The sequence below is a fragment of the Eulemur rufifrons genome, chromosome 29 (assembly GCF_041146395.1).
Source record: "Eulemur rufifrons isolate Redbay chromosome 29, OSU_ERuf_1, whole genome shotgun sequence".
Classification (NCBI taxonomy): domain Eukaryota; kingdom Metazoa; phylum Chordata; class Mammalia; order Primates; family Lemuridae; genus Eulemur; species Eulemur rufifrons.
Genome location: NC_091011.1, coordinates 74,551,775 through 74,572,037, shown reverse-complemented (window position 1 = coordinate 74,572,037; position 20,263 = coordinate 74,551,775). Strand labels below are relative to the sequence as shown.

Here is a 20,263-nt window from a genome sequence, read left to right as displayed (position 1 = left end):
CATCAAAACTGCCTACGAGGATTTTTCAATATAGAAATATCTGGGCTGAATTTGTGATTAAGAAAGCACCTTAGGCCATTCTGGTGAGAATTCCTATTGGAAAATGACTGATGATGTTACCTGGGGTGTGTCTGTCTCTTCCTTGCAACTTGAACGATTTCAACTAACTTTTTTGTGGAGTCTGCTTGGGAAATATTAATGTATTATATTTGTATTGCTGCAACATCACACCCTTTCTCACTCCACCCATGCATAGAACAATCCTTGTTAACGTCGAGTAGGTATGGTGGAAGGAAGGGAAGGAAACAGAGGGGTGAGGGATGGAATGAAACATGGGCTTCTCTTAGGAACACAGGAAAAGGGCAACCAGCCCACAGAGTAATAAGAGATTTTATAATCTGAATAATGTTGGAAAGTGTTGATTTTTTGGATAACTCATACAATATGGAAATATAAAACAGGATTTGGGAGTTTAGCTGGGTTCTAGACTCACTGTTTAAAGACAGTCCTGCCTTCAGTCCTCAAGGTTCCCAACAGCAATGGCTGGCGGACACTATTGGGAAGCCTCCAGTTCATTGGGCAGTAGGGGTTTTCTAGAGTCTGAAACAGGATCAGATTTAATTCAAGAACTTCCAAAATGGAAACGTTTAACTTTAGAAAGACTCAGCTTATTTAGTTTGGGCAGATGTCCATTCTGAGTATATTGAAATATTACATATCTAGATGAGTGAGTTGATGGGCATGGGGATTTTGTTTTTTGATAAAAGAGGAGGTAGGAAGTTGGTGCACGATTAGCTGGACAGAGAGAGAAATAGGATAAAGGAGGGAAGACTAGTGTCTGTCTCCACTCTGACCAAAAACTATTAGTTCTGCTTCCAAATTAAGAGCCAGGAGACAGGCAGAATAATGCTATTAGGGAATCCATATTCTCCAGAAGGGTGTTATGTGGCTGCAGCGTCTCTGATAAAGTATCTCCCTCAATGGCTTGTAGACAATAGATATTAAACAGAAAACTTCAGCCAAACAACATGAGCGAATTTTTCTTAAGATTATATGAGCACCCTTCTAGAGAACCACCCCCCCCCAAAGTAAAGAGGCCTTAGGAGAAAGTGGCCAAGGTGCCACAGTTACCCAAGTTAGCATTAACAACCCAGTGTTAACATCACTTTCGTTGTCCCCACAGGCTGGTGCAAGGTCTGGAACATTCAGAATTCATATTTTATACATTTTTAAGTGTAGGAACTCAAATTACAGTAGCTACCATCCTTCAGTCTGGATAGAATCCACTTTCTGACTCAGTGAGAGGAAAATTAAGTGTGGCTCATGGCATTCAGTGTTGAATTCTGCAATCTGGGTGGATGGAGGGAGGTAACAGCTTCATCCTGCATTTGATTGTACCTTTCCAAAGAAATGAAAGCTGCACTGCAGGAGTTCACGTATTTCTGACTTCTGAAAAGTTTGGTCAATTCAGATCCTCACATGTAATTGACAAAGATAAATCAATCCTTGGCTAGGCTTCTGCTTTCAAGAAAAGGATCTATATGAGTCTTGGTCCTGATTTAAAATTTTGCAGCTTCCTGGAGAGGAATAATCCTCATTTTATTGATAACTAAGGGCAGCATTAATACTGAGCGTGGGGTGCTTCATACAAATAAAATAACAGTTATTACCAAGTTCGCAGTCTTTGCCAATGTTGTCAAAAGAATTTGTTGTAACAAATTACAAGATTCAAGAGATAGCAGACAGAACAATGTCAAAGCATATTGCATCTTCTTCTATGTAGGCATTCACCTTCTTTCAAATCTCTTTTCTCCTCATATTGGTAAAGCAAAGGATTTATCAAGGAAACCACCATGAAATAAATTTTAAGTTGAGTAATAATTCCTTTCATACTTTAAAATGTGATTTTCATAAAATCAACTGGCTTCAGGTTTGAAGTTAGAGTCCTTTAAGAGATGTACCATGCAGAGATAAAATAGGTAAATATGTTTTAAATACATGATTTAATTAAGTTATTTTCAAGAATAAATTTAGAAAACTTCAACTTCCTACTTACATTAATATTTTATGATTTTTATGTAACAGAATTTTCTGATAAATCGTTCTTTATTTGGTGAGAAATGTATAATTCGTCAAGTGTGAGAAATAAGAGATTGCTCCTCTTTAAAAATATAGTGCTTTGCACCTTTTGGAACAAATGATTTTTGTCATATTGTAAAAGTTCATATTCATCCAAAGTATTTCTTGAAGAGAAATATTTTTTCAAGTAGCTTACCAAAACGACTAACACTCTCAACTCCATCAATAATTGCTTTGTAATCCAAATTTTCTTCGATTCCAACCTGTTAAAGAAGAATGACATTCTAAAAATAGGATAAAATATTTCATAAATTGTTCAATGAAAATGTAAACATTAATGAATTCCATTTTAAATACATGTATTCAAAAATAATGAGTTCCAAACACATTTTTTCATAGCAAGATAAAAACAAATAAAATCAATAAAAACTAGAAAAGTTTTACATTTTCCACTAAGAAAAGTACATTTTAAAATGTTAGGATTCAGAGTTACTGCTACACAATTATGATGCTTTGTATATGCAAATATGGAAATCTGTGTACTTGGAATGCTTTGCTCCAGCTGTAAGAGATCCAGCCAAGTAAGGAATACAGGAGTCCTATTTTAAAAATACCAAACAAGGGTCATCTTTTAAACAACATGATCACTAGTTATCATTCTACTTGTGAGCTCTTGTATTTGTTAGAAAATACGTCTTGATATTTTGCATCAATATTTAATATGACTAACAAAGGAATTAAGTTAGTGGTCAATCTTACCTCAAATAAAATGGATAAAGCTCTTATCTTCCCTTTTCCTTTAACTGCTTCCTCAAAACTTGAAAATCGGTCTGCATCAAAGCAGTAGATTTGCATCTAGAAAGGTAACAATGATAGCTTTATGATATATAAAGACTTTACAAAAATCAGCAGAGATGTGACAAAACAATTGACCAACTGAAAAATTCTATAACATGTATAATTCCACGTTCTGTATATTTTCAAAATATTTTATCAATTACATATATATACAGCTACATTTACTATCATTTCCCATCCTTCAGTGAGGAAGGAAATACAAAATCATATGTAGAACCCAGAAATTACCTCTTTGAGATTACCAGGGTGCATTGCAGTAAACTTTACGAGAGCAATTATCAAATTATCATTTTATTTTAACTATTTTGCTGAATTTTTTTCAAATATGGGTTTCATTCTTTCTTGAGTGTATATGCCTTTCTTGATGGTTCAGGGTTATCATTTTTAGATGTTATTGTACTGTGCTCTATTAATATTAAAACTCTCAAGAACTCTCAGCCTTTACCTAAAAAATACCAGAAAAGTTTCATGCTTTAATTCTCCTCTCCTGCTGTGAGGCTCTTCCTTGTTATTTGCGACTTCAGTCCATACAGGTGTCTGTCTGTAACAGTCTATATTCCCATCTATAATTTGGTACTTCTGATGTCACAGGCTTGAAAATCAGATAACTCATATTGTGAGAAAGCTATATTCTCAGAAGTGAGATATTAGGTGCTTAATGAGTTGACTTTTTTTGGAGAAACCAAATGCGTTAAATGTGTTTTTCTTTAAGGATACTGATTATACCAAAAAAAGAGAAAAAAACCCATCCCAAATTATAAGCCATAAATGTGAATGTGCATATCTACATTTAAAAAAAATATTTTTAGTCCTTTAAGAGACAATTCACCCCAGTCTTATTTTTATTATCAACTGTTTTTTGAATTATACAAGTAATACAGTTTCATTATAGGTACTTCTGAAAATCTGAGGATTTAAAGGAAAAAATAAGAGGTATCTATAATGCCATCATCCAGAGGAAATCACTGTTAACATTTCTGTGATTTTCGTGATTTCCTTTAATTACTTTTATAACGGCAATAATTCATTCTCTCATTTAACCCCCATAATAAATTTATAAGGCAGGTACTACTACTATTATGTCAATTTCACAGACCAGAAATGGAAGCTTAGGTAAGTTAAATAATTTGTACAATGTTATGTCATCTAACTAATAACCAAATGGTGAAGCCGAGATCCAAATCTAGTCCATTTGACTCAGACTTTATTCTCAGTCACTATTTAATTAGTTTTGATGTTTTTACAAAATTGGAATAATAGTACTGGTTAAAGATCAAAGATGGGTCTTCTACTCAGTGAGTTCAGTCTAGTAAGGAAGGCAGATGTTAATCAAGCCACAAAAATATAACTGTACAAATTATAAAATTTGAATGACTATTAATCAAATTATATGCTAAATAAATATCTCAATGATACAGAAAATGAAATAGTAACTAGCGGAACTACTGACTTACCTCAAGTGGAAATTTTTGTCCTTCTAAACTATGCTCTGATCCATCAGATGACATATTGCATTTTCCCCAGTGAAAAGTTATCTTGCTTGCTTTGAATACCATTTCTGAAACTCCTCCACTGAGTCGGTAGTCATTAGTGAGATTAATTTCCACTAAAAACAAAAACAATAAAATTGCATCTAAGTTTCTAAAAATCAAATTGTAAATTTCAACTAAATTTCCTTCTATTAATATTTAGTGTACATTAAGAAAATTATTTGATAAATTAAAACAATATCAATTCACTATTTTAGAAGCTGAACTTTGTAGCTCTGCACAATATACTTAATGTATCTTATTGCAACAAATGTAAACTGAGCTGAAGGCCCTAACTACTTTATGACTGCCAGAGCAGAAGACAGCCAGTCCACCTGCCCTGTTTGGTGTCCTGAGATTGCCATTCCTCAAAAGCTCTACTTTCCTAAGGTATGTGAGGGTAGTTAGAAGACAGGGTAAAGGGAGAAGGACAGAAGGGTCAAAAGAAGAGGAAGTTTTCTGGGTGTTCTTCCACCTTCTTCCTTGCAGCCCATTTCTATTCCCTATCAGGCTGCTGCTTTTGTCCTGTCTCCCAACCCCTCCAAGCATCATCCCAGGCTTCATCAAGCTCCAGAACCTGTATCCCCAGATATGGCAAGGAAAGAGAGAAACCCATTCCTGTTGAGAAGGGGTGTTAGCCATTTCATGTTCGAACACTGAGTGGTAACCATCAGAATTTTACATTCTCTTATATAAGTCACATAGCACCTATTATCTGACTACATTTTATAATGATTCTCTTGAGAGCTCAACACAAGATTTTGACATCTCTCGATCAGATTTAAGTGGTCTTTGTTCCATTAGATAGAAATCACTGTTTGCATCAGGGACTGAATCCAACATATTGGTCAGCCAGCAAAGGATACAAACTTCCATTAATAATAACAACAATAATAATAATGACAAACACAATAACAATATTGGTACCAATGACAGATGACATTTATTTATCACTTATAATGTACCATGCACTACATTTATTACTTTATATGCATTAACTACTTGATCTGCCCACAAACTTAGGAGGTAGATACCACTATCATCCCTATTTTACAGATAGAAAAAATGAGTCACAGAAAGGTTAATTTGCTCGATGTTCCACACTGTTGTTGAAGAGCCAGTAGCGAATTCAAGCAGCATAGCTCTAATGATCAAGTCCTTAAGCATTCTCCCTTAAGAAATATGAAGCAGAGACTGCATGCCCTACTGCTTTGTAACACCCTTCAAACTGGTAATGAAAATGTTAAGATTTGGGACAATATACTTTTATGTATTTAATTAATAATATTATATAAATAATTTTCTTAATTGTTGTTTGTTATATATCAGGCAATGATGCAGAAAAACATCTACCTTCATGAAATTTGAAATTAAATTATTAGATTCAAATAATTACATTATTTAAATATGGAAAACAGAGAAAAATTCTCTGATAAAACTACTCCAACAGAGCTATTATAATTTTGAATATTTTCCTAATCTTTGTCCTATGTGCATATTTATTTTTACATAACTTCTCAGTATGTAATTTTGTTTAAAATGTATTATCAAAAAACGAAAAGCATCACTTTTTGGAAATTATTTTGTCCATGTATAGCTTACTAGAATTAAAAAAATTTTTTCAGGTATTATAGTTTGAAGTCTGGTAATGTGATGCCTCCAACTTTGTTCCTTTTGCTTAAGATTGCTTTGGCTTTTGGGGATCTTTTCTGGTTCCAAATGAAGTGTAGAATTTTTTCGTCTAGATCTGTGAAATATGATGTTGGTATTTTGATGGGGATTGCATTGAACCTGTAAATTACTTTGGGTACTATGGATATTTTAACACAATGTTGATTCTACCAATCCATAAGCATGATATGTTTTTCCATCTGTTTGGGTCACCTGCAATTTCTTTCCTCAGTGTTTCATAGTTCCTTTTGTAGAGATCTTTCACCTCCTTGGTTAAGTATATTCCTAGGTATTTTATTTTATTTGTAGCTAGGAATGCTAATGATTTGTGTACATTGATTTTGCAACCTGAGAGTTTGCTAAATTTATTTATCAATTCCAAGAGTCTCTTGGTAGAGTCTTTGGGGTTTTCTAGATATAAGATCATATCTTCAGCAAAAAGCTATAGTTTGATCTCCTCTTCTCCAATTTAGATACCCCCTATTTCTTGTTCTTGCCTGATTGCTCTTGCTAGTACTTCCAGCACTATGTTGAATAGAAGTGGTGACAGTGGGCACCCTTGTCTTTTTCCAGTGCTTTCAACTTACCCCATTCAGTATGATGTTGGCTGTGGGTTTGTCTTATATGGCTTTTATAGTTTTGAGGTATGTTCCTTCTATGCCTAGTTTGTTGAGGGTTTTTATCATGAAAGGGTGCTGAATTTTGCTGAAAGTTTTTTCTGTACCTATTGAGATAATCATATGGTCTTTGTTTTTGCTTATGTCTATGTGGCGAATCACATTTATTGACATATGTAAATATGTTGAACCATTTTTGCATCCTGGATGAAGCCCACTTGATCATGGTATTATATTTTGCATGTTTTTTGAAAAAGATAATTTCACTAGAAAGGCACTTAGTATTTCCCAAGGATGGTATACAACTTTAAACTTTCTATATAGAGGGGCAAGTAACTTATTTTATTAAATTTCAATTATAGTTGATTACTTGTTTTCATAACCAAATATTGAATATAGCATGAAGCTGACCAGAAAAGATCAAGCTATAATACTCAAGAAAAAAAAATCCAAAGACTAAGTGACTAACCAGTGAAGTTATTAAATTACATTAGCTAGAAATTACAACATCATATCTTTTAGAATCATCATCATTATTGTTATATTACTGAAAAACATGAGATGATGATATTGGCCATTATGTTTTTATAAAAATTTTCAAAATGTTGCCTACATTTCCAATTTTCTGTCTTCATTTGGTTTCTTCTATACTTATAGCTTCTATTCAGGTCATAGTATATACTACTCAAAGGAAAATGAGGTGAAACTAATCTAAACATACTCTAGGTCCAAAAAACATATTTAAGGCAAATGGAATACAAACATTTTACCTGTTTTCCCAGTGTTATGAATGAACGTGTTTTCCAAAGATGTTTTATCCCAACCTTGAAATTTAAGTTTCTTAAGATTCACATTTACTTGTGTAAGATCTTCATCAATATTGATAGGAGACTGTTTTGGACTATTACATGTTGGATATTTCTTTCCCCAATTTTTTTGATTCAGTGCACCTAGGGTAAGGAAGAGTAAGAAGTTAGTTTCCTAAATTACCACGTAAAAGCTCAATTTTATAGTATAAAGTAGTTAATGCATTACATAAAATAGATACAATGGTAGTAAAAATTATGATATATTTGAACTAATTCATAAAATAATTATGCCATAGAAGAACCATGTCAAGTGACTTTGTTTACCCATCACATTCTTCCAAATCAACAGAAAGCCTAATTGTCATATAAGGGAATCAGTCCTAGCTCAGGGTTCCAGATTGAAAGCAGTCCAGACGTAGGAGTGAAGCTCTGCCTGTTACAGCACTCTCCATGCAGTTAGCCCCCTTCTGACCTACCACCAGCCTCTACCTTGAATGATTTGGTTTAATTTCCATCTGCTTTGGGTCTTATTTTCAAAAACATAATCATCAGGCTACCCCTGAAATATCTCTCCCCCCCTTTTTTTTCTGGGCATAAAACCTACCAAGTTTTATTGTTTAACAATAAGAAAAACAAAACAGGCCTTTCTATAAAGATTTTTGCATACAGTAAAGTGAATTTTCACCTGTTTCACAAAATAAACAGTCCTCCCATCCAAAACTGCCTTTTGTTGCTTTTATTTCATGTCTACCTGAAACCATGAACCATCGCCAGTAATCTTATTTCACTGGACATGAACTTAGCACCCAAATAGTGCTCAGCATAGCTATTTTCTATTTAAGTGTCTGTTAAAATACATGAGATGTTGCGAGTCCAGGTCTTAAATTTTTCTCTGGTTAAACTCCAGCATTTCTACAGCCACCACAAAGAAGAGCAGAACGGCAGCATAGTTTCTGGCTTATCCTTTTGAATGCTTTTATTTCTGAAAATGAGAATGGGTAAGACCAAAATATTACATGATTGAGCTTTAGGGAAATTACAAGGAAACTTACCTTGAATACAATCCTAGTCTACACCATCTTATTTTTGTGACAAGGGAGTCAGTACAGACTGATTTTTATGCAAGCTTGATCTAATGGCCACTTCTCATAATGTGACAGGGTTAACTTTGCATAATTTCACTCAGAAAACAAATAACAATTAGTCACACCATGAAGCTGCCTAATTAGTCAGGGAAAATCTGGTACACATCTCATAGTGAGGCATCTACCAGAATTGATAGGTGCTGTAAAATTATTTTAAAGTCTAACTCTATTCCTACAGAGTTTTGAGTACAGTATGCTTTAAATATGCACAGTGATGCATATTTTGGCTTCGAGGAATAGCTTTAATGATTTGAGTAATGATATGTTGGTGTCACTGTAAGAAGCTTTGGCATGGGAATAAGAAAACACTGCTTATTTTACTAACACCAATGCAAGAGATGTAGAGACAGAAACTACAGCAGAAATCAATGAGGTCCTTTTCATTGTAGTACACAGAAACACACAATTTTTAAGCCTTCAGTAACACTGCATATGGTGTATAAACCTGCTACTTTCTATTGCATTTTGTGACCCTCTCCACTTGGATTCTAAATGGCATCTTATACTTAGCCTATCCTTCACTGAGCTCTTGATTTCTGCCCTGAAATAATCTCTTCCTATAGTCTTTGCTATCCCCTGAACTTAGATGTCATCCTGACACCTCTGTATCCTTTTCAGCAAGCCCTTTTGTGTCTGCCTTCAAAATATATCCTAATCAGACTGTTTCCCATCTGTACCATTACCACCCTAGCCCAAGTCACGTCATCATCTGCCTACACCTTGTTATTCCACGAGCAGTATTGTCATCACCTAGGAGATCGTAGGAGAGTCAGGCCTCTACTGTAGCCTTAGGAAGTCAGAATCTGCATTTTAACACAATGCCCTGAAGATTCATACACAATTACATTTGGGGAAGTACTGGCTTAGACATTTCTAGTGCCTTCTAACTGATTTTCAGAGACCTCTCTCACTCTTTCCACAATTCTATTCTCTACTTCTGTATTAATATTAATAGTAAGGGGAATTATAAGCTGCCCCCCCAAATTCCCACCCCTGATGTGCCCACCCTGTACAATCTCCTCTGCTTAAGGGTGGTCAGGACCTGTGAATATGATGGGAGAGTCACTCCCTTCCCTGCCATTGATTAGTTATATTCAATGGCAAAGGTACTGCTGTGATAGATTATGTTATGTAATAGAAGACTCCATTTTAGCAAATTGGAGAGAGGTTCAAAGTGTGAGAGATTCTCTTGCTGGTTATGAAGAAGTGACTTATTGTGAGGTTGTGAGGAGGTCACATGGCTAAGAGCTGGAAGCTGCCTCTAGGAGCTGATCGCGTACCCAGGCTTACGATCAGAAGAAACCAATCAACCAACCAACAAACAAAAAACCAGGGACCTCAGTCCTACAACCTCCAGGAAGCAAATACTGGTGACAACCTGAGTGAGCTTGGAAGAGAACCCTGAGCTTCAAATGGGATGCCTTGTTTTCATATTTGTGAGATTCTGAGCAGAAAACCCAGCTAAGCAGTCCCTCCCCTCCAACTCCTGACCCACAGAAACTATGAGATAATAAATATGTGTTGTTTCAAGACACTAGATTTGTAGTAATTTGTTACTCAGCAAAAGAAAACCAATACTACTCAGTACCTAATCTTTTAAAATCTCTGCCAGATGTGGGTGGGGGAGGGGATGGGTGTATACATACACAATGAGTGCAAAACGCACTGTCTAGGGGATGGACACGTTTGAAGCTCTAACTGGGGGGGGGCAAGGGCAATATATGTAACCTAAACTTTTGTACCCCCACAATATGCTGAAATAAGAAAAACAAATTCAACATGTAAAAAAAATGAAATAAAATAAAATAAAATACCTGCCAGATCACATGTCACTCCTTGGCTCAGAGCCCTCCAATAGCTTTCCATCTCAATCAAAATGACCTATAAACTCCATGCCTTGGCCAACTGATCCTGCATGAGGCCTCTGCTCACATTCTCTCTGCTCGCATTCTCTACCGGTCTGCATTGATCACTCAGCTCTAGCCACACTGGCTTCCATCCTGTCCTTTGAGCATGTGAAGGCTTGGCAGTTGCTGCCACCTCTTTCTAGAATGCTCCCCTCAGATGTCTGCAAGCCTCAAAGGACTCACTTTCTTGCTTCGATTGGGTCTCTGCTCAAATGCATCTCACCACAGAGACTTTATCTAAACACCCTATATATGGCTGGGCATGGTAGCTCACACCGGTAATCCCAGCACTTTCAGAGGCTGAGGCAGGAGGACTGCTTGAGGTCAGGAGTTTGAGACCAGCCCAGCCAACAAAGAAAGACCTTATCTCTACAAAAAATAAGAAAAATTAGCTGGGTGTGGTGGCCCAGTTACTTGGGAGGCTGAGGCAGGAGGATTGCTTGAGCTCAGGGGTTCAAGGTTACAGTGAGCTATGATTGTGCCACTGTACTCCAGCTTGGGCAATACTGCAAGACCCTATCTCTTAAAAACAAATAAACAAAAACAAAAAAACCCTACCCTATATATTATAGAATACTAGATTTCCTCCCTTCGTCACTACTCTCCATGGCCTCTCCTAATTTTATTTTTCCTCTCCTAACTATTAATTATGTTTATTTATTGTTTCTACACAATAGCACTTAGAAAAAGAAAGACTGGCACATAGTAAGTGTTCAATAAACATGAAATGGCAAAGCATAAAAAAAACAGACTGACCAATTAAAGAAGCAATTCTAAATTCAACTGTAGGTCTCATTTGACTGTTATATGATAATTTAGTTGCGTAGTCCCTACTAAATTTCTGCTGCAGTACATCAAGAAAGACCTGAAGTCTGGATTGTCTGTGGTCTGACACCTTACAACACAATGACACTGAGTAACTGGATTATGTTTGCAGTGCATAGAATGATTACCCTGAGTGTGGGTTCAGTTTCAAATACCTACTAGATCATAGTGCTTAGCATATTGCAGGCTCAAGATGCCTCCTTAATGTAAAAGACATAATAAAAGAGGCAAGAATAAGAAAAATATTTTTTTAGTGGGAAGACCAATAAACAGAAAAAGTCCTGAAAAAATAAGAACTTGAGGTTCCTCAAGCAAAAGGCTCAAAAAGCGAGGTTGTTTTAAATCACCACAAGTAGAAAACCAAGTAAACTAATAAAGTGTTAAAATTGTGCACAGAAATGAAACATAGATAACAGAAGCATTAACTACATTTCACCTGTAAGTGAAACTAATATTAGACTAATCTTATGCTTAAACATTATTTTTTTTTTTAATTCCCAAGTTAATGTTTAATGTGGTAACTGGAGACCTCAGTCTATGTAGTGGTTAAAGCACAGGATGATGCATCTGAGAAAGCAGGTGTACAGAATTCATTAGAATTACATCGTATCCACCTGAGTGTCATTAGGGACTACTGCAAAGGGATAAATTAGGACGCTGACTACAGTTACAGCAGAAGATTTTCAGGGTGATTTACCCATAAGGAAGACTGCAGAGTACTAAATGGGTGCTCTAGAGAATTAAGATAAATTATTCATCACATATTCATCCAGTCTTTCATCCATTCATTGACTCACCTGAATTAGTACCACTCCTATAAATTTCCCGTGGTTATCTTTATTAGAGCACTTAACAAACTGTATTTTGTCTGTTAATTTGTCTATTTTATCTACATGTTATTGCCAAACTCTGAGTCTGGCATATAGTAGAAATATATTAAATGCCTGTGAAAGAGTCTTTGTGCACCAAATGAAGGTATTCAATATTTGCATACTATGCACCTTCTATTCCAAGTGGAATGGAGAGCAGTTCTAGGCTCTGTGGGGGATATGCATGAATTCCAGGTTGCTTACTTATTTGTTTATTGTTACACCCCAGAAGTGTGGGGGTTTGTTAAATAAATAGAAAAATGCTTAAAGGGGTAGTTGGGTTGAAGGAAAATAAACATAGATAGCAAAACCACCCTGAGGCAATCCTTGAAGGATGGACAGAATTTTCACAGGTAGAGAAGAAACCAAGAACATGTCTTGTTAAGTGATGAGCCCGAGCTAACTCACGGTGGCAGAAAAGTTCAGGCAATGCTGAGAGCAGTGAGCAGGACAGCTTAGTGCATTGAGCAAAGGGTGGATGCCGGGGAATTCCACAGAGGGAGATGAAAAGGCAGACTGTGATCAAATGTACCTGGAGAGGCGAGTGGGAGACATGGAGGCTTTGAAAAAGAAAGGAGCTTTTGGCTGCCTCATCAGAAAGATTAAGCTGATAGGAATGCAGGGTGAGCAGGAAGGAAGAGGCTGCACAATTAATGACCGTTTTCATAGACATCTTCTATTTGTCTTCATTTGATTTTTACAGCATCGCTGTATTTATTTAAACTACAATATTTCTATCTCTTATTCACATTATAATTTTAGTACCTTTCTTAGAGCCTGGCAATTATGGGTTAAATAAGCATTTGATGAATTAAAAAAAAAATACTTCAGTAAGGCCTCTGTAGTTACCTACCCTTTAATGTCCACATGCTACATATTTTGACCATAATTGGTCAAACACTAATGTGTTCTAGGTAAGAACATACTTTAAAAAAATCTGTGTAAAAAAACATTACTCTACCAGCCACTAACACAAAAATATGAACTGAGAAAAGTGTAAAATAAAGAAGGAATTTTTAAAAATGCCAACGAAGGTTTATGCATATTTGAAGGAAAAAGTGAGTAAATGATGCAAATGAAAGAAAAGTCAAGGAAAAAAATCATTCTAGCCTGAGCAACATAGCAAGACCCCATTTCTACAAAAAATAGAAAAATATATTAAATTGGAACTAACCAATGAGCACTCATGTGCACAGATGGAAGTAAAACTCAACAGAAATTGTGCAGGCGGGAGTAGGAAAGGAGGGATGAGTGAAATTACACCTCACGGGTACAGTGTACAGTATCTGGGTGATGGGCACACTTATAACTTTGAGCCCGGGAGTTTGAAGCTTCAGGGAGCTATGCTGACGCCACTGCGCTCTAGCCCAGGCAACAGAACGAGACCCTGTCTCAAATGAACAAACAACAACAACATCATTCTCCTCTCTCTTCTCTTTTTTTCTTGTTGGTTCTTACCTTCAAATATAAGATAAATGGATTAACTAATTATAATTTTTAAAGGTATTCAGCAAAGATCCACTGAAAATTTATATAAATATGATAAAAATACCAATATTAATTTCTTTTCAAGGTTACCATAAATTGCTATTATTCAACAAGATTTTAATAACTGTAGACTTAGAACTGATTCTTTAAAGGTCAAGATATTGTTAAGAAAAATATAGGCAAATATAAGTGTAATGTTGAAGAGAAGACTGGTAACATTTGTCGTGTCTATTACTATTGCCTCAAATAAACTCCACCCAAGATTCCACACACTATAAGTCACAGCTTTATATTATTCTGGGATTGCTTTCTACATGCTAATGAATACACCAAAAGCCAAAATTTAAAAGTTATTTAAGTAGTACAAAGCTATCAGCAGTGAATGACTTGGATTCAAATTTTAGTTTATTGAGACATAAAAATGAAATAATTTGGTATTGTTTTCAATGAAACCGTAGTATAGACTATGGAATCCCACCAAAATGGAAAGGTGATTTATTTAAGAAGACATTTTTCACATGCAGCAGTTAGCTGCTTGAGAAAAGGGGCTTCCTCAAAGATAAGAAGCTAAAACCGAAAATTACTAAGTGATTTTATATCACAATAATATACGTCATCGCCTAAACTGACTCAAAGCAAAGGAAGAAGAATGTTTGCAATAACTTCCCATGTTGAAAATAAGAATGAGGATGTGCTTGCATACAGAAATCAGTGTATCTGTTTGTGTTTTTAATCAGAGGTTTTTAGAGCTAGAAAGAGTAAAGCGGTTACCAAATGTTGATCGTGGTTGCCATGAAAGCTGCACTGAAAGCAGATCAAATGCAAACAATTTCAGAATGAGAATCAGTTTAGTCAAACTACATTTTCCCTTATTATCTATCCTAATGAGACACTCATATCAAGCCAGAAGAAAATCCTTGTAAGCCTAGATGGTATATCCAATTGGCAGGGGGTCACATGTTGGGGAAGGGAGTCATGAATTTATTTATAAAAGGTCTGGCATAAATTCTCCTTTAGCATCATGGTACTGAAGAAAATCATTAACTAAAGTTCAGCACAAATAGGGAGAGAAACAGACCAGAAACTTTTTTCAAAGTTCCTGTTTAAAATTCTTGGACTTTTTCAAACTGGAAAAATCCATGACAAACAAAAGCCCTGCAAAACATAGCAACAAAAACTACTGCCCTATGATGCCATAAACTTAAGTCTTTTTGAAGTTCACAGGGAAGAAATAAAAACACAAGATGAAAAAAAGATCTATTTTTATTATGACAATAGTAAAATACTATTACTTTGAAGATAAGTGATCAAGACCTGATAATCTGTGGTGAGCATAAATAAAATCCATAAACAGAACAAACAGGATGATATTTATGATGATTTCTAATTGACCACTGCTTTAATAAGATAATGAAACAAAACCTGTAATGAACAAAATTTTATTTTCTTAAGGCAAAAACTTAAGAAATCATGGGGGTACAAATTAACACAATTGAATTGAGGACAAAAAAATAAGATGCTATTTTGAAGGATTTAGGAACATTCGTGAGGATTCTTATTTGGATGTGAGGTATATATTGAGAGGAAAGAGTTACTGAAAGGAATTTAAACTTATGCATGGTCAATGATCAAGGTCCCCAAGGAGAAAAGACACAAAGCATGGATGGAGGACTGTTAGCCTAAGGCAAGAAACATAAGAAAATCGTGGAAACATGGATTCACATGGCTCTTACTACATTTAGAGGAGGGCAATGGGAAATGGATGGCTCTTGCCCCAGCACTTTCATTTCACAGCAGGATCACATCACGGGGAAGGAGAAGAAGTTGGAGTTGAGCTGACATGAGGTCAATCTCAGCTCTACCACGGACAGGCGCCTCACTTCCCTCAGATAATGATCTTTTCCTCTCAGACTGCGCAGACTAAGTGAGATAATATGTGTAAATGGGCTGTCAGATAGCACAAATCTTTCAAACTCCTTTCCCTATTTTCTCAGAAAAGTCAGAATCAAGATCATTCACTGTGAAGGAGAGGCAGGTGGGAGAGTGGAATAGAACAAATAATGAAGAATAAAGTAGCGGCCGTTTATGGAAAGTCCTGAGGGCTCTGCTATGTGGGAGACCATGACCTTGGAGAGGCTCCATGCAAAAATGTGTACTTTTGGTTTAATTTTTTAATTTTTAAAAAATGTTGGGCAAGGTCACCAGTCTGGATGGTCAATGAGAGAGGACAGGTAGCTGCAGTCCTAAGTGGAGGTCAGTAGGATGGTATGTATGGTGGATGTATAAAAGGCTAGGGAACTGGCGGTTCTGACCACCCTCATCTCTATTCTGGTATGGTAAAAAAAAAAAAAAAAAAAGTAACTTTTTAAAAAGCCATTAAATGGTTACAACCTCAGAGTGCTCTGCTGTCTTTCATTTTAAATTACAAAATGATGGAGTGATAGTGATGAAGCCCAAGACTGCAGTGTTTCCGCTGCTACAGTCTAGTTTCAAATGTTTAATCAAAATGGGAAAAATCACAGATAAAATTTAACAAGCTCCTAGAACAACAGAGAGTTCTTGTTGCTTTATCCCCTACAGACAAGGCACCACTTCTAAAAGAAAGAAAAGGTGCGGAAATTAGGTAATGCTGTGATTAATTTGTGACCTTTATATTTGCCTGATTCTGTCTGAGTCCACTGTATTTTAATATTCAGGATTCAGACTGAAGGCAATGCAGATTGATTAACTGTAGGATTTTTCTGCAGCACTTGCTATTAACCAACTGCAATGAAAGGTAGGCAAACTATCTGTGGATGATGAGAGAGTAACAGAGTGAGATCTCTTTCCTTTGTTGCTGCAGTCTGGCTATTACCAATAAGACAGCCAATACAGAACCAAAACACAGCCCTAGAAATTACTCCCTGGTTTGGGAAATAAAAAGCTCTTCTCAAAGACTAGCTCTGAAAGTTGCCCAGAGCCACTGTAAACTCTCCTGTGGTCATCAACTGTTCCCCTTCTTCAATAACTGATAAGCCAGGTTCTTATAGCAAGGAAATAGTGGCAACATGGACAACAGCACAGATCTCTGACAGTGACACCTCCATCAGGTCCGTACTCGATGCTTATTGTCCACATGGTTATTATCAATACGGAGCATGACTATGACTCTGTTTTCTACCTTTGGTAAGAGTGTCAGAGATTCAGAGTTGACGTCTGAGACACAGTCATAACCTGGTCTCCTTCTATTCATGATAGGACCTCTGCTAAACTTTCCTATAACATTGTGTCATTGTTTTGCCTTGAAAGGCAAAAGCTTCTGGCTTTAATTCCTATTTAGAGCCCTTGGTTCTTCCTTTTCTCTACACTCTCTTATCAGATCTCCTAGGTGCACGTTACTGGTTCCATGCAAGAACCAAGAAAGAAGCTGTGGATCCATTACGATAGCAATAAATCCATTACTACTGCAATGAATTCTGTATTATCCAAAGATCCCATCAAAACTTAATGCTTCTGAATGCTGCTTTTATTTGTTCATTTTTTTTCTCATCCATCATATATTTATGAGGTGCCTAGTGTGAGAAAGAATACATGCCTACCACAAAAGATTCAAGGATGAATAAAAGTATCCACCATCAAGGAACTCAAGTTATAGTGAGGACCAAAGACACACAAACTGTTAATTAAAATACAATCTAATAAATATAATAGCAGAGATATGTATAGAGTATTCCAAGGACATTAAAGATGGGTACCAATCCCAGATGAGACAGGAGACAAGTAAGGCTTTCTGTATAACAAGATACTTGAGATAAGTCTCTATTAAAAAACAAGTATTCAATTGAAGGCAGGGAAGGAATTCAGGGCTGAAGGCAACCAGGAAGAGAGATTAGCATCACTACAGAAGAGAGAAAGCATAGCTATTTGGAGAGAACAACAGCAAGTTCTATGTTCTGAGATATAGAATTCAAGGCAGTAAGGGGAAATGCCATGAAGATAAATAGGCAGATTTGGGGCTTTGAAAATTTTCCAGTACACTATTAAAAGTATTTAAGTTGTAAGCATCATGTTCATATTTAAATTTTATGGAGGTTACCGTGGCAACAGAGTTAAGGAGAACAAAACTGAAGGCAGACAGATCAGTTAGGAGGTTTTAACACTAGGTTAGATGAAGAATAGTAAAGATCTAAACTAGGGGCAGAGATAAGTAGGTAGGAAGAGAAAGAGATTTGAGAAAGATTTAAAATTTTGAGATTTAAAGATCTGAGAAAAAATTTAGAACCAGGGAGTTGATTAGCTGTGGGGGTGGATAAGGGAGAGGGAGTGAATGATCATTTTGATGACTCTTGCTTAGATGACTAAGGATGGTGGGACCACCAGCCAAGAGGCAACAGTATCGATTCCTCCAGGGAACTGGTGGCCAAGTCCATTGTCATCCTTCATGGCCATGCTGCAACCATGCAGCTCAGGTGGCGGGTGGCAGAGAAGTGGAAGAGCCACTTTTCTTTGATATATACCAAGCTCTCTTCAATGGCCCTGAAAATCAAAGAGTAGCATAAAAGTGGCTGAGTGAACTATTTTTTGAGTCAATGCTCTGCCTTCGAGGTGGCTAGAGTTGTCCCATTGATTCCCAGAACCTTTCAGGCACTTCAGGGGACTAAAATAATACAAAAATTTTAGCCTGATGATTCTGTACATGAGGAAAGTTAGTCTTCACCTTAGTTTCTTTGTTTGCAAAGTGGCAATAAAGGCTGACAAAGAATAATTTAATGGCAATAGATCTCTTTAAATATGCATGTTGATGAATAATAATAAACACATGCGACAGCAGGAATCATTTGGATTGTTCTTTATACAGAATAAAACCAGAAATGTTTTTTAAATTAATAATATAAAGGGCTAGAATTGGGGGAAAAAATCCCCCCAGAGAATTAAAGAACTATTTGCCTTTGACATAAATCTGCTTTTCCCTAGTCTGGGAAGTCATGATCCTTCTAAACTAAGTGAAAGTTTTATAGACAAACATTTATATGGATATATGGATATCTTTTGAAGGAAATTATGACATCTAAAATTTATGTCTTCACAAGTGATTTGTAATAAGCAGTCTAATGAGAGCTCACAGAACCTGTGAAATATAAATAAATAGATGATGAAAAATTATTACACAACTTAAAGACCTCAGATGAGAAAGAAAAAAATGCTTAAGTGATAATTAAACCAAACATCTATTTAAAGATAGCAAATTTATGGCTTGGTTTTTAAAATCTTAAAGGTGACTTCATGAGTTATAGTTATTTTTTTCAAATGTGACATTGAACAGTTTGTCTATTGCTAACCTCCACTTATTTTTTTAATGAGTCTCAGTCAGGAAGCTTTTATAAGTAAAGCAGAAGGCTTAATATTGGCCCTTTCACTTTTTTCTAACTTATTTCTTAATGATGATGCTGAAATTAATAAGTATTTTAATATATGTAATTCTGGTACATGACAATTTATAAATCAGATAAAATAAGCTGGTAATCAATTTATATTGCAATAGATTTATTGCAATAGTGCACTAAACCAGCATGTGTCACTACTCTTTAAGTGTGTATATAAAAAGGCTAAAGAAGATAAAGGCTTTAAACTAAAATGTTAGGAGTCATTGCCAAGGGATTATCAATGTCAAATACAGATAAAATATTAAAATTGTTATGAAGGTCAACTATATTTGATTTTTAATAAACTGATTCTTTATTGTGCTAAAAACAAAAAGATGCACTGGCATGGATTACAATGCATTTTAATTGTGTCTATCTTATTCAGCCCAGGGGAAGATTCTGTAACAGTCTATTCAGTAACAATAGATTTAAGTAGATTCTCTTTTTGGATGAGCAGGTTTCTTGTTTCTGCATAATTGCACAGAGATGGTTTGTCAGGAAGCTGGGACAAAAAAAAGTGAAGCAGGTACTGAGAAGCGAAGCCCTCTGAGACGTTACGGTTTAGGACTTCCACAGGCAGTGGCATTCAAGGAGATGGAGAAGTAGACTGGCTTTTGAGCCAACATAACCCACATCTTCGAAAGGTTGAGAGACCCAGCTAACTCCTGTTTGAGACATTTTTAGCTAATTATTAATTACACCTAGCAATGGCCAAAGTTAAGTACAAGGTAAAAGTCAACAATGCATTTGCAGGACAGCAAATTTCTGTTTGCTTTGTTTTAATTCGTGCAATAACCTATGTTTTCACATACACCACTACCAAATAACACCACGCTTTTAAAAGTGTTCAATACAGAGTTACATCAGGAAAAATTTTCAAATATATCACTCTTTTCCACCACTCAAAACAAAACTTTTAAAAGTTATATTAATAATACCAAAAAGTATTATGAAGTACTTTTTCTTTAGTAGTAAGTGTAATGCTAAGTAACGAGGTCTTAACAATCTCAACTTCACTATCTTAACTCCAAGAAGACACTGCTATCCTTTGTTCAAGAAATCTA

General features: G+C 35.8%; 1 protein-coding gene across 1 annotated transcript in view; it reads right to left on the bottom strand.

Annotated features, from left to right (window-relative positions):
* PTPRZ1 (protein tyrosine phosphatase receptor type Z1) overlaps nt 1-20,263 on the bottom strand; it is a 111,594-nt gene that overhangs the window by 73,645 nt on the left and 17,686 nt on the right. Inside the window, exons 3-6 of the mRNA XM_069461654.1 lie at nt 7,525-7,704; nt 4,392-4,543; nt 2,839-2,934; nt 2,276-2,342 (exon numbers count right to left, since the gene is read on the bottom strand). Of these exons, the coding sequence (XP_069317755.1) occupies nt 2,276-2,342; nt 2,839-2,934; nt 4,392-4,543; nt 7,525-7,704 (495 nt within the window). The remainder of the gene's footprint in view (nt 1-2,275; nt 2,343-2,838; nt 2,935-4,391; nt 4,544-7,524; nt 7,705-20,263) is intronic.